Source organism: Lynx canadensis, chromosome B1 (assembly GCF_007474595.2).
Source record: "Lynx canadensis isolate LIC74 chromosome B1, mLynCan4.pri.v2, whole genome shotgun sequence".
Taxonomy (NCBI): Eukaryota; Metazoa; Chordata; class Mammalia; order Carnivora; family Felidae; genus Lynx; species Lynx canadensis.
In genome coordinates, this window is record NC_044306.2 from 82034974 (window position 1) to 82054825 (window position 19852).

A 19852-nucleotide genomic window follows, 5' to 3' on the forward strand; every position below is an offset into this window, starting at 1 on the left:
CATTACTGCCCTGGTGTGTATTTCATACCTTTCACAGTTTGCTTTCCTTCAGCTTAAGAGCTTTTCCTTCCTCTCTTCCCTTCCTGTGGAGTTTTTATGTTTCTGTTTTTCTCACCTTTTTTGAATGCTAAATAGTTTCCCAAAATTTCTACTTATGAATAAATGTTTTACTTAACATCTGTAGACTATTCTCATTTTTTTCAACTTCTGAGGGCCAGCTATATTCCAGAGGCCCTTGTTTTCGCATCTGTATCATAAAATTTTTTTTTTCTAACATTGATTTAACTACATAAGCTTTGTATTATGTTGCTGATGTTGTCATTCAGACATTCTTTGTACAGCTCCCTAAATCCAGCTCTTTTTCAGTTCATTAGATTTCTCTCATTTTTAGAAATTTAGGATGTTTCAGTGTTGTGGGATATGTTCACACACTCCCACCCCAGTCTTTACTGTTAGTAAACAGTCTGTCCCATTTGTGAATTTTCTGGATCTCCATCTGCCTTCCTTCTTCTTCCTCACCCTCCCGTGGACTCCTCAGCACCTCCGGAAGCAGGGGAAAGGGGTGGAAGTGAATTCATCAGCCCTTATTTATACATAGTGTTAGCTCTAGCAAGAGATTGGTAAGGAAGGAGGTAGAAATGAATTGAAATAAGGGAAGTATGGTGCTTATTTGGCATTGGATTATCCAGATCCTAGTTTATATTGAAGTAGAAAACTGTGTGTAATTTCTATATCGTATGCCATAATTGGCAAACATGATTATACAGAAACCTCTCTTACTGAAGTGAGATCTCTATGTTTAGGTAGAAAGGGGCAAAAGCTAGTGTCAAGAACTCATTACTCCTGTCATAGAACACATTTTATTGTATCTTGTAATAGGATTTAAATTAGATATAAGGAAATACCCCCCTTTGATTATGTGATTATGATTTTTAGTATACTGAGCTTAGAAAGCTTAATACCATGAATTTTGGGGGAAGCTCATTTCTTCACTACACGAGGATTAAGGGTGTAGCCTTCATGGCTAAAGGCAAAGTGCATGTGTGTTGGGGTGGGAAGGGAAGTAACACCAAAGTCAGGCTTAAAGGGTGTGCTCTTTAAAAGTATGTACAAAAGATTTACTTTTTGGCCAACAGTTTTCCCAATAATATAAAAATAATTTATCATTTCTAAGAAGGAGCCAGAGTAAGTAATCTAATTGGCAGTCTTTGGGGGAAAGGGTGGGGGAGAGACTTCAATTAGGAGTAGTCTTTCCTTCCAAATTACCTGATTTAGATAGGTCCTTCCCTTTTTACACTTCTGGACTTGGGCCTGCAGGAGGCCTGACCTGAATCAGCTCTGTGGCCATGGAGCTAAAAATAGGGCGCTCTTAGAGGATTTGCTAAAGCAGTATGTCTCGGCCTTTCCCAGTGTTTATCACTGTCTTGTCCCAAGTGAAGATTGGAAAGTCTCCTATTTTCTAGGTTGTGTGTGTGTGTGTATAATAATTAGCAGAGATATTTGTCTTAATATTTGCATTCTTCCTGAGTGTCCTTGAGCTTGCAGTTACACTTTTTTTTTTCTATTTTGTTTTCTTTTGTCATTGTCTTTATGGTGGGATATTCTTTTACCAACTTTTGCTTAAATAATAATGCCAAAATCATACTGGCTTACAGCAACACACATTCAGTTCTCATCCCCAGACTTGCGTATCAGCTGCACAAGCTCTGCTCCAGGCTGCAGGTTTGATTCGGGTCTGTTCATACATCCTCATTTGCAGTTACACTTTTTAAATAGTTGTCATTTAACCTTGTTTCTCTTGCAGTGCTTGACTTTGTAAAAGCTCCAGCACCCTACACCTTAAGGAAGTTGCTGAGAATTTTGTTTCTGAGTGACAGGTTCAGATTTCACGTGCTAATAAAATCTTTGTTGAAAGAGGGGAAAAGACAGATTTGCTTGCCATTGTCTTTGATGGAAAATAAGTTTTATTCAGTTAATGTCTGCCACCTGTTGCTAGGTAAATGGCTTTAAGACTATCTTCGCTTGGCTAATGGTAGGAAGCCCTATCAGAGGACACTGGTTTACTCAAAGTAATAATACCTTGATTCTTAATAGTGTCTAAAATAGCTTCTGTGGAAGAAGTGTTTGCTAAATATCATTTGTTGAATTGGAAAAAAAAAAATTGTGTGGTGGTTACTTTTATACGTAAACATTTCTTCCAGAGCCGGAAGTTTTGAATATATAGGGGGCTTTTTAATAGTTCCCAAGATAGCAATGTTAGGTGTACTCTGTTAAGCTGAAAACCAGCTAGTATGCTGAAAACAAACTCATCGCTAACCTCAGCTAGTGCATCTTCAGTGTATCTTAATGTAAAGACATAACTAGCTGTCCAGAGAGTTGTGCCTCTGGTTCTGTGAGTGAGTACAAATGAACCTTGGCTGTTATCAAAGAGACTTGTAAAATGTGCAGCTAGAGCCTCCGTTTTGCTGAATTATCTGCTCACTCTGAATGAGAGGAAATCACTTATTTGGACTTGTAACTTTTATTTATTTATTTATTTATTTATTTATTTATTTAAATGTTTTTATTTATTTTTGAGACAGAGAGAGACAGAGTATGAGCATGGGAGGGGCAGAGAGAGAGAAGGAGACACAGAATCCAAAGCAGGCTCCAGGCTCTGAGCTGTCAGCACAGAGCCCAATGCGGGGCTTGAACTCATGGACTGTGAGATCATGACCTGAGCTGAAGTCGGACACGCAACTGACTGAGCCACCCAGGCGCCCCAACTTTTCTTTTATTTAAATCCAAGTTAACATATAGTGTAAATAATGGTTTCAGGAGTAGAATTTAGTGATTCATCACTTACATTTAGTGCTCATCTCAACAAATGCCCTTATTAATGCCCATCACCCATTTAGTCCATCCCCCGACCCAGCACCCCTCTAGCAACTCTGTTTGTTCTCTATCTGTGAGAGTCTTTTGTGGTTTGCTTCCCTCTCTGTTTTTATCTTATTTTTTTTCTTCTCTTCCCCTATATTCATCTGTTATGTTAAATTCCACTGACTGACTTATTTTGCTTAGCATAATAACTCTAGCTCCGTCCATGTTGTTGCAAATAGCAAGATTTCATTCTTTTTGATCATTGAGTAATATTCCATTTGTGTGTGCATGTGTGTGTACATATGTATATACACACACATATATATATACACACCACATCTTCTTTATCCATTCATCAGTCAGTGGACATTTGGGCTCTTCCCATAAGTTGGCTATTGTTGATAGTGCTGCTATAAACATTGGGGTGCATGTGCCTCTTCGAATCAACATTTTTGTATTTTTTGGATAATACCTAGTAATGCAGTGTGAATACCTGGGTTGCAGGGTAGCTCTATTTCTAATTTTTTGAGGAACCTCCAGACTGTTCTCCAGAGTGGCTGCACCAGTTTGCATTCCCACCAACAGTGTAAAAGTCTGCATCCTTTCCAACATCTATTGTTTGCTGAGTGGACCTGTGATGCCCTTTTTTTTTTTTTTTTTTGGTTTAATTTTGAGAGAGAGAATCCCAAGCAGGCTCTGTGTTGTCATTGCAGAGCCCCCAGAGTGGATGCGGGGCTGGATCTGTTAACTCTTTTTTTTTTTTCAACGTTTATTTATTTTTGGGACAGAGAGAGACAGAGCATGAATGGGGGAGAGGCAGAGAGAGAGGGAGACACAGAATCGGAAACAGGCTCCAGGCTCTGAGCCATCAGCCCAGAGCCTGACGCGGGGCTCGAACTCACGGACCGCGAGATCGTGACCTGGCTGAAGTCGGACGCTTAACCGACTGCGCCACCCAGGCGACCCTGGATCTGTTAACTCTTAAAGCTACTTTACATTAATATAAATTCTAAGAGCCTTATTAGTAGTTTGACATATGGTTAATTAATTTTTGATATGTGGTTATTTTCAATGTTTCAGGGTTTTTGTTTGTTTTCTGCCTTGACCCTTTAAGGTACCAGGAACACCTTCATTTGAGACACCCATTAATAGAAAATAGTTGTAATCTTTTAAGCATGATAGTTAAAGTATTTGAAGCTAGCCAAGAGTTCTAAGCACTTAATAATACTAGTTTTTTCACACCAGACCTTTAGCATTTTAGTAAGAAACAAAATGCCAGTAAGTTATCTTTTTGTTGAACTAATTGTTTAGCATAAGAATACGGAGACTACTATGTGAGAGAGTTTGGGTCATCTTTGTAGTGTGGCTAATTTCAGTTAGTGCTTTAAGATATTGGTTTGGGCTGGGGCTCCTGGTTGGCTTGGTTGTAGAGCATGTGACTCTTGGTCTTGGGGTCTTGAGTTGGAGCCCCATGTTGTATGTGGAGCCTAGTTTAAAAAAAAATAATGAGGGGCACCTGGATGGCTCAGTCCGGCCCCACCTCAGCTCAGGTCATGATCTCACAGTCCGTGAGTTCGAGCCCTGCGTCGGGCTCTGTGCTGTCAGTTCAGAGCCTGGAGCCTGCTTCAGATTCTGTTACTCCCTCTTTCTCTGTCCCTCCCCCACTCATGCTCTGTCTCTGTGTCTCAAAGAATGAATAAACATTAAAAAAAATTAGGAAAAAAACGAAATATTTTGAGACAAAGAGCAAGTTTCAAGGCTGTTGGGGTGATAGCACATAGCAGCATGTTTGCATCCCGTGTGCTGCCCACTTGGATGTTTTTTCAAGAGTTGTGTAAGCCTGACAACTAAGGATTTAAGAATGAGTACCTTAGTTTTTCTGAAACCACAGTGGAACTAAATTTCTACATAAGGCAAGTAATTCAAAATTATTGGGAAAAAAGAAATCTAATTCTTACAGACTTAAAGCCTTAAAGAGGATTCTTATTGAAGTTGCCTGTTCTCTTTTCCAACAAGCATAGGATGAAGGTAACCACTACTTTGCAGGGATTCTGTTAGCCATGCTTTGTGAAGAGCAGAGGTAGAAGAGGGCTGGTGAAGAGAGGAAATTATCCAAGTTTACAAAGATTTCCTCACAAAAGTGACCTAAAGGAGAAATGGTAATAAGTGCTTTATAGAATGACTTAAGGAGTAGTATCGATCTTATATGTCATGTCATCTGTGGCTAGAGGAAGAGGTGGGAATGAATAAAGATGTAGAAATTACAGAAAGGCAAATGGAGAGAGACTGATTTTTATCGGTTTTGAGGTTATTTTGGGTGTGAAAGAAAGTGCTAGGTTGTAACTTAAATCCTCATTTAACAAAATGCTTAGTAACGTGTTGCTTTTTCTTTTCAGGTATTGCATTCTCAGTCTCGCCATGTGGAAGTCAGAATGGCCTGTATTCACTATCTTCGAGAGAACAGAGAGAAATTTGAAGCGGTAATTTGTAATTTTAAACATGAAATGGTGTCTTGATTTGCATTTACATCTTAGCCTGTAGAAGTGATCTGGTGGGAATTTCACAGGCTGGCTCTTAATGCAGGTTATGAAGATAAACCCCTTAAAAAACTGCTTTATTGGATTTAAATCCAATTATATTGTGATATTTTTAGGTTGTTTTGTGGTTTTCATTTATTTAGACATTTAGAAAGCTTCTATGATAAAGACACTGAGCTGTGGAAGATGGAAGCATGACTTGGACAGAATCCTTGCATGTTAAGAGGGAGCTTTGTCATGGTCAGGGAATTGTTTGTCATGGTTAACTAATAGTTTTCTGTGATTGGTAATCCTCTGTGAATTTAAAAAATTTCAGACTTGGAGCAAAAAAAATATGCTGAACTTACCTAATACTGAATCTTTGATTTTATCAGAGGCAGTTACAGATTTTTACTTTTTGGGATTTATCATTATGAATCACACATCACAACACTAATTATGTAAATAATGATTAATAATTGCTATAATGTTGTATAACAACTTACTGTAATTTTCTCGGTAGTATATAGTAGGCTGTGAAATAAGATGCCACAGTGGCCTGTTTTCATTTTATATTGAAAGCCTTAGGATTTACTAGTTCTGGGTTTTATGACCTGGAATGATGTCATCTGATGACTTTTTAATATTTTTCCCCTTTGACTGCCAAAAAAACATTGACACCTTGTAAATAACTCAATTCTAAAACTTAATAGGTAAATAGCTCTTAATTTGTGTGTGTGTGTGTGTGTTTCTTTCAGTGTCTTAATTTGGATGTGCTTTTGCATTAGTGTTCCTGTATTCAGGAAAAATGTTACTGGTGACATTCTGAGTGTATTCTGGGTACCGTGTTATAAGAAAGACAGTAATATATTCCGGAAAGGAGAGTTACCCACTTGATCAGATTTGAGAACTTGTCTTACAAAAAGAAACTGGTGATGTGTGGAGGCTAGATAAAAGTATTAGGGTGTGATAGAAAATGGGGAGAGGTGAGGAGAGTGGAATGGTCTTTAAGTATTTTAAAGAAATTACAAGTTAATCATTATTAGTGGCCTCAGAGTATAAAACACCGTTGACCACAAGTAGTGGAAATTGCTGTCATTGGTTGAGCACTTTCTATGTGCCAGGCATTGTTTAAATGCTTTGCATATATTTATTTAGCCTTTACAGTCTTAAGAGGTATGATCAGAAGTTGGAAGTTCCAATGGGGAAAGTTTTAATTTCCTTTTATAATAAGTACCTTCAAACAATTTCTGTTGGCCAAAATTGGAAAAGGCTGTCATGGGAAGGAGGGTGGGGGATGTGTGCCTTGTTTACTGAAAATGTTTAGTCAGAGTCTAGATGTATACTTTCTGATTAGAAAGGAGAATCTCAGATTGGATGCAGGCTTGTGTCAGAACACCAGTTAGGTCTCTTCTAACTTTAAATGGTTTTGTGGGTTTAATTTTTTCCCCTAAAGTATAAATAATTACCTAATACAGAAGAGTAGCCTCTGGTTGGTGGGATATTTAAAATATGTGGCTATTTTATTATAAGTATGTGTTAAAACTTAAGATACTTTTGGGGCATTTGACAGCTAATGATCAATAAAAAAATTAATATCAGTCTCAAAAAAGGAAATGGGTGTTTAGAAGATTTTTATAGACTGGAGAGTGTATGTTTCTAAGTGTATCACTTTGTTAAATTAACTGGGACTATAATTTAAATAAAATTGAGTTTGGTATTTCAGATGAATGTCTTTGGGAGATTTCTCAATTAGTGTGATGGCTAACAAAAAACATAACAGCTTAAATAAACTTTTTATGTTAAAGCATGAAGCAAATGAAAAACCTAGTTGGTTCAACAAAATATATAGTATTATTAGTTCTCATCTCTGTTTTTATTTTAGTATGACTGACCTAAGAGTTGTATGCATATCTGTATTAGTAAACTAATATTTCTTAGCTAGTATATTGTCCTTCTTTAATTCTCCTCTCTGCATTGGCCATTACCAGAATAATCCCTAAGTGCCTGCTTTGTATGTTTCTCTGTTCATAATGTCACCAGCAGTGACCTTGAATTGCCTTCTCCCTCAGTCTTCAAGTCCTTCCTGGGCTCAAGTCCCTCTATAAACAGGTGTCCAGTTGAGTTCCTCTCTCAGTCTGTTGTCCCCACCAGGTTTTCCTGTTCCTCCTGGCTAGTTGACTCCTGTCTTCCCAACACAGTGCCTCTTCACACCACATTGTGTCTGTGCCTGGCTGTATCCTGTCCAGGAGATCTTTTCTGATAATGTTTACTTTTCTGAATTCTTTTGTATCTTTACGGTCTTTACTTAATGATTTTTACGTATTTTAATAATTAGGTTGAATGTATATACCTGTATTACTGTTATCATTACTAACGTATCCAAGGTTCATGTAAGAACTCAGGAATTCACAATGAAAAGGTTTTTGTTTCGATGTATTTCTAATAGACTTATTTATTTATTTATTTTTGCAGTTTATAGAAGGGTCATTTGAAGAGTATTTAAAACGTTTGGAAAATCCACAGGTATGCAGTGATTCTGTAATATATGTTATGTTTTTTATATATTCAAATAATGTATTCAGAATTCATTAAAATGTAATCTTACGGTGTATGGAGCAGTTATAGTGAGTACTTTTCTTTAATAAACATTTCTTAGTTGCACATTTTATGCAGCATTTATGTGGAAGCCAGTTGGAGCTGTATACTGGATGTTGCCTCACTAAGGACAGAGTCATGCTATCTTTACCTTTGTCATAATGACATCTGAATGTAGTATAAAAGACCTATAATAACACTGGTGGTGATTTTCAGGATGCTGTGTTGGTACGGGTATTGGCATGATCGACAGGGTGCAAGATTTGATTGCTTCTTTAGGCCACTGAGAAGACAGATTCTTTTATGTAGTTCCATTTCCCATGATCAGCTTAAGAAGAAGGAAGAGACTGTTGAGAGTAAAAGGATGGCACTTCCCCAAATCCTACTGTCATGCCTTCTCAGTCATGTTGAAGTTAAAAAGAATTTTTTTTTCTGCTTACAAAACTATTCTCCCTGTAAAAATCCAAATACCATGAAATGCCACATAGAATGCCCTGTAGAATATTCCATCATCCTCAGAGGTAATCTCTATTGAGTTTAAAATGATATTAGCAAAGGAAGAAGCTAAGAAGAGGATTTAGGTAGGGAGGAAAAGGGATAATATAGGAACAGGGTGTTTGATTAACAATTGGTATCTCCATTTGGTTCTCTGACACTAGTTTGAGTCCTTGTTGAGTGCCAAGAATTGCCAGGCACTCTGGGAATGCAGAAGTAACAGGTTTGGGTGCTGTTCTCAGAAGTTTCCCTGTAATAGGGAAAAATACCTAACGCAAGTGAGAAAGCACATGTATCATATGTATAGATGTGGGGCATCTGGGTGGCTCAGTTGGTTGAGCATCTGACTTTGGCTCAGGTCATGATCTGGTGATTCATGAGTTTCTCTGCTGTCAGTGCAGAGTCTGCTTCAGATCCTCTTTCCCCCTCTTTCTCTGCCCTTCTTCCACTTCCAGGTTTACATGCTCTCTCTCTCTCTCTCAAAAATAAATAAAACATTAAAAAGTACAGAAATGATGCTATAGGCATTCAAGTTTTTATTTTTACTGAAGTAGACAAAACAAGAGGTAGTGGGTTGGCATTTGAAGTCTGAATAGATTGCTGGATGCAAAATGCCTAAGGTTAAGGGCATTTCTGGGTAGGGGAAATTGTGAGCAAGGCAGCTTTCAGAAAGCAGTTCAGTTTGTATGGAGCATGTGAAGGTAGGAGGTAGTGAGAAGTCAGAGGGCCATCTGTGGGGCTGATCACAGAAGAGCATTCAGTGCTAGGCTCAGTAGTTAGAAGCTTATGCTTTAGGCTAGCATTTCAAGAGTGTCAACCATAGACCATCTGCATTTGGAATTACCCGAGGTGGTTGTAAAAATACAGATTGCCTAGCCACTATTCCAGACCTGAATCAAAGTCTACGCCTGGGGGCCTGAGAATCTGGTGTTGGGAAACCTTTTAAGTTTTTTGAGGCAGGAAGTGAGTATGTTTTGTTCACTGTTGAGAACCAAGAATAGTGCCTGGCATCTTTGTTGGCTGTCTGAATGGATGGATAGAATACTGTGCAGAGATGGTTTGGGGGTAGATGAGACCACAGAGGTGGGAAGACAAACTGCATGTTTTTTAAAAAAAATGTTGAATACATGGAAAAATGTACACAGTACATGAAGTGTCAAAAAAGAAGTAAGTATAGCATTGTTCCAGTTTTGGAGACAATTACCTTCTGAAGGCCTTTTCTCTAGATCTAACTTCATTTTTAATTCAGTGATTTCAGTATTGAGTTCTATAGTCACAAATAACCATTTTCCTGAAGTTTTCATTTTTTTCTTTTATTTTAAAGCTGCTGCTTCAAAAACTTCGAAAGGATTTATTTATTTTTTAATGTTTATTATTTTTGAGAGAGAGAGACAGAGACAGAGACCAAACAGGGAAGGGGCAGTGAGAGAGAGGGGCACAGAATCAGAAGCAGGCTCCAGGCTCTGAGCTGTCAGCACAGAGCCCGATACGGGACTCGAACTCACAGACCGCGAGATCATGACCTGAGCTGTAGTCGGCCGCCCAACCAACTGAGCCACCCTGGCGCCCCATCTTCGAAAAGATTTGTATATTTTATCGCTTTTGGAATTTTTTTCATCATTACTTTTAATTTGAGGTGCCAAACTGATGATTAGATTGTGTATGTTGAATGAATGTTAAATCCATATTGCATTATATATAACATCTTAGGAAAGATAAACACCAGAATGTTATCTTTATAGTCCTGTTACTGGTCATTTTTACTCCAATTACAGAAAATAAAGGACATGACAGGACCATTTATTAACTTTTTCCCTCCTTTTTTTTTAAACGTTTACTTTGAGAAAGTGAGAAAGAGTAAGTTCAAGAGAGAGCATGAGGGACAGAGAGAGAAGAGAGAATCCCAAGCAGGCTCCATGCTGTTAGCATGGAGCTTGACGTGGGGCTCCATCTCACGAACTGTGAGATCAAGACCTGCTTCAAAATCAAGAGTCAGGGGCGCCTGGGTGGCGCAGTCGGTTAAGCGGCCGACTTCAGCCAGGTCACGATCTCGCGGTCCGTGAGTTCGAGCCCCGCGTCAGGCTCTGGGCTGATGGCTCAGAGCCTGGAGCCTGTTTCCGATTCTGTGTCTCCCTCTCTCTCTGCCCCTCCCCCGTTCATGCTCTGTCTCTCTCTGTCCCAAAAATAAATAAACGTTGAAAAAAAAATTGCTTTAAAAAACAAAATCAAGAGTCAGACGCTTAACTGACTGAGCCACCCAGGCACCCTGTTCCTTTTTTTTTTTTTTTTTCTTTTTAAAGTAAGTTCTACACCCAACGTGAGACTTGAACTGATGACCTGGAGATTGGGAGTTGCACGCTCTACTGACTGAGCCATCCAAGTGTCATGCCTCTCCCCCCCCCCCCCCCCCCCCGCCCATTTATTAACTTTTTACTCAAGAAAAATCCCACAGTGTAATGTTAGGGTAATGTTTGTGTAGCAGTTTAGGATATCAAGCTAAGAGGTTCTGAGAAAGAATGGACCAGATGAGAATGGAGAGAGGGGATAAAGGGAGGAAATGAGGTAGTGTGAACTGAACTGAGACTGATTTAGGAGTCTGTGTGAGAGGAAGGAGGGAAGTCGTTGTGCTTTTGAGCTCGTGGGACAAGTGCCTCTTTCCCAAGGTGCTGGCTGGCCAGCTTTTTTATTTTTATGACACTTCGCTCTCCCCAGTCTGCTCAGGTTTCTTCCCCAGATGTTTTACAGGTACCTTCTGAACAGATGTTTGTGCTTCTTTATTAGAAAAAGATATTTATGTCTTTGTTTTTCTTTTTCCCTGATACTTAGGATGTATGAAATGAAGAGAAATACAGTTGATAAACTGTTATGTTTCGTCCAGTTCTCAGAGAAGGCATCTTTATGCTTTTGCTTAATAAACAAGTGAAACATTTTGAAAAATGCCTCAAACTTTTTGCAAGAATATGTTTTTGTCGGGGCGCCTGGGTGGCGCAGTCGGTTAAGCGTCCGACTTCAGCCAGGTCACGATCTCACAGTCCGGGAGTTCGAGCCCCGCGTCAGGCTCTGGGCTGATGGCTCAGAGCGTGGAGCCTGTTTCCGATTCTGTGTCTCCCTCTCTCTCTGCCCCTCCCCCGTTCATGCTCTGTCTCTCTCTGTCCCAAAAATAAATAAACGTTGAAAAAAAAAAAAAAGAATATGTTTTTGTCAGTTTTATGGAGGTAAAATTGACATACACCAATTTTAAGTAGTGTATAATTTGATGAGATTTCACAGGTGTTGTGTAACCACCACTACAGACACATATGGGACATTTCTGTCACTTTGCAAAGTTCCTTATGTCCTTTTGCACTTAATCCCTTTTCCCCCACCTTCTGGCTCTTGTCAACCACTGACCTGTTTTGTAAGTTTTGCTTTTTCTAGACTATATAAATGGAATGGTACAGTTTGTAGTATCTGTAGTTTCTGTATCTGGCTCCTGTTACATTATGGAAGACACCTTGACGTTCATCTGTTCATCCATGTTGTTGGATCTATCAGTAGTTTGATGTTGTTGGATCTATCAGTAGTTTGTTCCTTTTTATTGATGAGTGGTCATTTGTTATACGGAGTACTGCAATTTGCACATCCATGTATTTGTCAGTTGATGGGATATTTGGGTTCTTTCCAGTTTTAGGCTGTTTCATGATTAAAGCTGCTAAGAACATTTGCTTATAATAGAAGTCTTTGTGTGGACATATTTTCTTTTCTCTTGGATTAACACACAGGAGTGGAATTGCTGGGTCATATGGTAAATGTATGTTTAACTTAATGAGAAACTGAAAAACCTTTTTCAAAGTGGCTCTGCCATTTTGCTTCCTCATTGGCAGTATACGAAAATTCCAACTGCTCTACATCTTTGAACATTCACTCTTGTCAGCCTTTGAAATTGTAGCTGTTCTAGTGGTTGTGTATTTCTCTGATGTCGAACATCTTTTCATGTGCTTATTTGCCATCCATTTATCTTGGTGAAATGTCTGTTCGTAGATTTTGACCATCTTTTGTTAACGTTGCTGGTTTTATCAAATTGTAAGAGTTCTTTAACCTGGATAGAGTTCTGTAATTGGAAATGTATCTTTCAAATATTTTCTTCCAATTTCTGACTTTATCTTTTCATTTTCTTAATGGCATCCTTAGGAACAAAAGTTTTTTTTAATGTCTTTATGTTTTTGAATACGGTTCATTATGGTTAAAACAGATTTTGCAGAAATGCTTTACTGTCACCCACAATAAGGAAGTATATTAAACATCATAAGAAGTGCTGAGTAAATAAAATTATAGCCTTAAGGTAGAATACAATGGTAGAACATAGATACGTTTTATAATTTAAAGTTGACCCTGGTTAGAGAAGACAGAATGTTATGATAGCCATTGTTTACTTAACCAGACTACAACAGAATTTATTCTGAAGATTAAGTACTTATGAAATGGTACATTATTTGAGAGGTAGTATTTTGTTGACACTAGAATAATGTTCCATTTTTAGAAGTGATGGTAACATCTTTTGCATGAAGTAGATGTAGCATGTGTTTGTGATTTAAGCAAACTGGTCTGAGTGAAGGATCTCCTCTACACCAGAGAGTGTCACTTGTAGCCGCTTATGAGAAGCTCTGATTGTTAGCGAGAGGCCTATTTTAAGAAGTCTATTTTAATATATGGCACCCGTTTCATTTTGAAAACCAGAGCCAACTTTTAAGAACTATTAAAATGAAAAATCTCTGGGGGGAAGATTATCTTTGTTTGAGATGAAAACAGTGTTTAAAATCTTATGTCAGATTTCTTTAAAGGAAAACGTGGCTGCATTCACTTATTGTAGCTCAGCTCATTATCTTTAGTGAGTCCTGGTTTTAAGTCTTTACTAATTTCATAAGTGGTATAGAAACACATTCTCATGGTAAAAGATTTAATACAGAATGAAGAGTGAAAGTCCTTCATTTTCCTTGATCTTGAATTCCCTGTCTCCATTGTCAGTTTAGGATGTACCCTTCCAGTTCTCATACACATACACATACATATACTAAACATAGCAGTTTCTTTCTTATACACAATAGGTGTTTGTTTGTTTTTTTGTATTGTTTTTAACCGTGACTTAGTTTTTATACTTCATAGTATAAAGTCAGTTCATATGTGTATACCTGACTGCATGGTGTTCCATACATTGTGTGGATGAACCATAAATTATTCGATTTCTCCTTTCCTACTAGTGGAATATTGGGCTTTCTTTAAAAAAAAATTTTTTTTTAAACTATTACAAATAGCTACAGTGAACATCCTTCTTTATACTTTTGTGAACATATGAAATACCTGTTTAGGATAGGTTTACAGAATTTGAATTGCTGGGTCAAAGAGTATATGGATATTTAAAATTTTGATATATACTGTCCATTTCCTTGTATTTTCAGTCACCCTGAAAACCTTCTCCTTTTTATCCTTTCTGATTCTTGAGTTCTGCTTTTACTCAACATCTCATTTTCTGGGCCCATACACGTTCCAAGCTCTGTCTTGGGTGCTAGGTTAGAGGACATAGTTCTTGTCAGCAGGTGCTCCATGTAGAGATGCCATTTTACGGTCTTATTACACCAATACGAACTATCCTTTTACCCTGTGTTACTAAGGATTTTTACAACAGAGACTTGGGTTGTTTTCTTAAGTAACTTTTTAGTTACATACGTAAAGTTTGTTTTATATAAATGTGTTCATAGTATTCATAAGACTAATATTAATGAGCTTTTCCAGCTTATTAGATATATCGTATAAAGGTACATATTAAGGTATTACATAGAGGCATATGTATTGTAAAAAGTATGAGATACCTAAATGCCAACTTTTTTTCTTCAATGTAGGAATGGGTTGGACAAGTGGAAATAAGTGCCCTTTCTCTTATGTACAGGTAAACCTTATAGTAACATAAGTAAACAAAAATAAAGTCAGTGGGAAATTAGTATATTCCGTTGTACTAAAATAGTTAAAATAGCAAAGCTTGGTTGTGAAGCATCTTTTCTAAAGTTTTTTAAATTGTCTCAGTAAGATTTTGACATTAAATATGTCAGTGTTCAGAAATTTTAATTCTCAAAATATTTTTGGAAAGAAATACATTTTTCCAGGCCTGTAAATGATACCACTTATCAACTTTATAGAGGAATGATTTCCTACTTTCTCAGGGCCAGTAGCATCAAATGGCCACTAGTACTGAGGCAAAAAATCATGTTACTATTTTACTACTTCTGTCTAGTAGAGGAGCAGGTGAACGCTTTATTTTTTTTCTTTTTGAAATTTCTGTATAAAATTTTGTCTTCACAGTTTTTGTAATTTTGAAGACTCCTTTTAGAATTATATTTAAAGATAACATATATGCAAATTATATTTGAAGTTTTATTTTTTAAAAAGATACTTTTATATGGGTACCTTACAACTTATTCTATTACTATCTTTTATTTATTGCTCCATCTCCAATGCCTGGAGCACATATGTGCCTTAGCACATATTAGGCTCTTGAATGAATGAATGAATGAATGAATGAATGAATAAATGAATACTTAAATCTCAAATCATGAAATACATTCCCTCAGAAGTAATTGCTAAATTTTATTTTCAGGAAAGATTTTATAATTTATCGGGAACCAAATGTTTCTCCTTCACAAGTAACTGAAAATAATTTTCCTGAAAAGGTAAGAATTTTTCTAAGTGTTTCTAAAGGATTTAAGTAAAAGAATCACTTGCCACCTTGACCTTGTAAGCTAAAATTTTAAAGTGACTTCTTGAAATGTTTTTTATGAAGTTTATGATAATTTTTAAAAGTTCCTGTTAGTCATTACTGAATCATATTTTGTATTTGATTTACCCCAGAAATCACAGTGGAGAACTGTCCTAACATTTCACTAGAGGAAAAAACATTGCAATACTAGTGTATATGATTAACTAGACTGTTTTGCATCAGTATAAACATTAAGTAGTAAAATAACTTGTGAAAGTAGGTTCTGCCATTGCATCCAGAAATACTTGGATAATAGTGATTTATTTTTGATTATAAAGATAATTTACTGGCCTACGTGTTAATATCTAGTCACAGACTGGAAACAACTGAAAATTTATGTGAGCCTAGAAAGAAAAAAACCTCAATTTATTCATTATTAAAAGAACTTTGTTTTAATTACCTGTTTTGGAATCATCCAAGCCAAGTTGAAGTGTTTTGTCATCATGCTAATGGTGGTAAGGGGGAGGAGAATTGAGCGAAATGCTGCCTTTTTAAAAAGGACTTTGGAATTTCTTGGCTCTGGATTTGGCCTTTCCAATCCAAGTTCTGGATCATGACATAATCTAATCAAAATCAGTGTGTATTTCTCCTTGTGTAAGTAGTTGACTAGAAAGCATTTAAAACTGTAAAGCATCAGGGTGCCTGGGTGGCTGTCAGTTAAGTGTCTGACTTTGGCTTAGGTCATGATCTCCTGGCTTGTGAGTTTGAGCCCTGCATCAGGCTTGCTGCTGTCAGTGCAGAGTCTGCTTCAGATCCTCTGTCTTCCTCTCTGTCTGCTCCTCCCCTACTCTTGCTTGCTCGCTCTCTCAAAAATAAATAAACATTAAAAGAAAAAAACTGTAAAACATCAGAAAAATTGAACTTTTGATTGTGCCTCTTAGAGGTAAGCATTTTAATATGGTTTTGGAGTATTTAATATTTCTTACAGTCTTTTAATGGTCTTTTTAAATAGTTGAAATCATGTTGTTTTCATGTATTGTGTCCAGTTTTTGTATCCTATAAGCATTTCCCCATCATTAAGAACTTTTTAATTTAATGGCTGTGTAACATTTCAGCATTGGATGTACCATAATTGACCAACTTGGAGCTTTAGGTTCCTTCTAAAATAATCATCTTCTATTTGGAAATTATTTACTAGTAAGAGAAATTGGAGGTATAAGTTGCTATGTAAGTGTCATATATGAAGGGCTAAAAGATGTCTTTAATTTTTCCCTTTCAGGTATTACTGTGTTTTTCAAATGGAAATCATTATGATATTGTCTATCCCATAAAGTATAAAGAGAACTCTGCAATGTGTCAATGTAAGTATCACCCTTGTGCTTGTATGGGAAGTTATATTTGTCGGCTATCTAGTCAATGCAGACAAGTCAAAGAAAATATACTCTGTTTTGTTGTATAAAAAGATACACGAAGAATCTCAGGTTAGCAAAAATGTTAATATTTTATTAAAAACTTGTTTGACTAGGAAAAAATGGAGCTAGTAGCTTGAGTTCAACCTGTAAATATGAAGTTCTTTCTTTCTTGCAGTCTTTCATTTCAGTAATAAGGATTTGTATGCATTTTTAAAGTTGTTAGTGTAGACCTTGAAAATCTAAGTGAACAAATCAAGCATTTGATTGTTTTGGCTCTAGAGCAAGCAGGGTTTCTTAACCTTGGCACTATTGACATTTTGGGTCAGATAACTCTGTCGGAGCTGTTGTGTGCATTATGAGACGTTTAGTAGTGTCCTTGGCATATGCTGTGTAGAGAGTTCTCTTTCCCATTGCGACAAGCAAAGAAATCTGTCCAGATTTTGCCAGGTATTTCCTAGGAGGATAAAATCCCCTCTCCTTCCCCAGTGGAGAGTCACCGCTTTAGTAGTTTCTTTCTTCTTCTTACCTTTATTTCCTTTATCCATCTATCTGATGAAGTGCACCTCACTCACACAGAGCAGCAATGCTGGGCCTGTAGCAGCTCTTTCCTCTGTTCTTAAGCTAGTCGTGACCAGTAAAGATATGTGTAGTGCAGTTTTTAAAATTGATTGATCTGTTTTGAGATACAAAAGTCTATTTGTATCTTGGGCTGTGTGCTTCTCTTCCAGCTGGTTAAAATTTAAACATTTCAGCTTTAGGAAGGATAGCTCCTGGAGCCTACCTTACCTGTACTTGTCAGTGCCTGTGGTTTGAATGATAATCAGGGGTGGAAGAAAGGTGATCTGTGAGAAGGTGGTCTTTTTGGGGACTCATTTAAAGGGTGGGCACCTGTTGATGAATTTTTAATTTCATAAAGATCACTGCGATATAACCAAATGAGAGTCCTAAATGCCATGTGTAATTTGTTTTTAAGTATTTGGTAATAAATATTTCAATGGTTCCTGGAGGGTTTTTTTAAAAGCAAAAAAGTTGTCTGAATATAGTTCTTTCCTTCAGTGACTGCTGAGAATACATTTATTTTTTAAGTCCCTTGTGAAATGTTTTCTATCCAGTATCTGAGTCTCTTAAGGTTGGGCACGTTGTGTGACATCTCATATTCTCAAGTTTCCTCACCTGTACAGTTAGAATAATAACACTTGACTGCTGGGCTATTAAATATGACCATACATAGAGGCTTCACACAGTGCATGGAATGTAGCAGTTGCTCAGTATGCATGTTTAGCTTTTATTGTCATATTTGTTTTACACTTATGATACCCTTTTGTGTTTTTAAAAATGACAGTATCTTATGTAATGATTTTGAATTAATAGCACAGACAGAAATTCTAGTTGCTCTCTAGATAACTTCCTGATTAAATTGTGTTATTAATCATAAAGTGTGACAGGTGCATAGTTTAGAGGCCTGGGCAATGGACATTGTCAATTTTATGTTAAAACATAAAATTAGTGTTGCATAATATTTCTCTTATTAATTGCAGCTCTCCTTTATGAATTGCTGTATGAAAAGGTGTTTAAAACTGATGTTAGTAAAATTTTGATGGGGCTAGACACCTCTGAAGTAGCTGATGAAAACAACAGTGAAGTATCAGATTCAGAGGATGACAGTTGCAAGTAAGAATGAATTTAAGTCCTAAAATGTCTTTATAGTGCCATACAAAGAAACAGTTCAACGAATGTTTCTGCATGGATTTGCCTCACATATAGAGATTATGAATGGTATTCCTGAAATACAGCAACCTGCAGTCCCAGTTTCTTTTTTCCTGCCACTGATTTTATCTAATTTCTATTATGGGATTGTTTTTGAAGTTGATGTTTTGGCTGCTAGGCTTTATTTCTACATAATCTAGATGTATATGTATAGAATAGATTTATAGTGTGTGTAATGTAAAATTTTAAGGTTAACCAGGTAATTGTTTATGTATCCAGTGATGCAAAAGAGCCATTTTTTATTTCCTTGACTTTCTTTAGCATATTTAAAAAAATATTTATTTATTTATTTTGAGAGAGAGAGCAGGGGAGGAGCAAAGAGAGGGAGAGAGAGAATCCCAAGTAGGCTCTGTGCTGTCAGTGTGGAGCCTGACATGGGGCTTGAATTCACAAACTGTGAGGTCATCCAGGACCTTAACTGACTGAGCCACCCAAGCTCCCCTCCTTGACTTTCTCTTACTGTTTTTTTTTAACTTAGATTCTAACGCCTTTCTTTTTCTTTTTTGGATAATAAAGGTCCCAAGTTGGGGTATAAGTATGTGAACAGCTCTGAATAATACCTCTGTTTAGGTTGTGAACAAGCATCTTTTTTTTTTTTTTTAACATTTATTTATTTTTGAGAAGAGAGAGCATGAGCCAGGGAGGAGAGAGAAAGAGGGAGACACAGAATTTGAAACAGGCTCCAGGCTCTGAGCTGTCAAGCGGGGCTTGAACTCAAGGACCACGAGATCATGACCTGAGCCGGAGTTGAATGCTTAACCCACTGAGCCACCCAGTGCCCCCCCCCCCTTTTTTTTATTAAATTTTTTTTTAATGTTTATTTATTTTTAAGAGAGAGAGAGCATGAGAGGGGGAGGAAAGAGAAAGAGGGGTGAACAAGCATCTTTTAACTTGGAGTCTCTGAGGTGTTTTTTTTTCCATGCAGGATGATGGGATATATTAGGGTAGTGATTAAAAGCTTGGGGCTGTGGACAGCCAAACCTGGTTTCAGTCCTGGCTTCCTGCCAACTAACTAGACCTCGGGCAAGTTACTTAAATTCACTAGCAGGTCCTAATTCTATAGCTATAAAATTAGGATATATTAGTATTTCCTTGAAGGAGGGAATTTGTAAGAATTAAATGAAATAATGTGTAAAGTGTATAGCGTAATTGCTAGATACCGTGTTCAACATTCATTAGTTTTTGTCGACAATATTAAGACATTTACTGTGTATTTTATAAGAACCTATTGTATTCAATTCCTAGTAGAGCTAAAAATATATTATTCCTAGTATGCGAGAGTATGAAGGTATCTACTTGAAAAAAGAGAAAAAAAAGGCGGTGCCGGGGGAGTGCCTGGGTGGCTCAGTCGGTTAAGTGGCTGACTCTTGATTTTGGCTCAGGTCATGATCTCATGGTTCATGAGTTTGGGCCCCATATTGGGCTTTGTGCTCACAGCCTAGAACCTGCTTTGGCTCTCTCTGCCCCTCCCTTGCTCA

At 37.2% G+C, this 19852-nt stretch overlaps 1 protein-coding gene across 1 annotated transcript in view; it reads left to right on the forward strand.

The window, feature by feature from the left end:
- OTUD4 (OTU deubiquitinase 4) overlaps positions 1 to 19852 on the forward strand; it is a 46224-nt gene that overhangs the window by 997 nt on the left and 25375 nt on the right. The window contains exons 2-7 of the mRNA XM_030312993.1: positions 5256 to 5339; positions 7851 to 7901; positions 14345 to 14391; positions 15097 to 15169; positions 16475 to 16556; positions 18146 to 18278. Coding sequence (XP_030168853.1) covers positions 5256 to 5339; positions 7851 to 7901; positions 14345 to 14391; positions 15097 to 15169; positions 16475 to 16556; positions 18146 to 18278 — 470 coding nt within the window. The remainder of the gene's footprint in view (positions 1 to 5255; positions 5340 to 7850; positions 7902 to 14344; positions 14392 to 15096; positions 15170 to 16474; positions 16557 to 18145; positions 18279 to 19852) is intronic.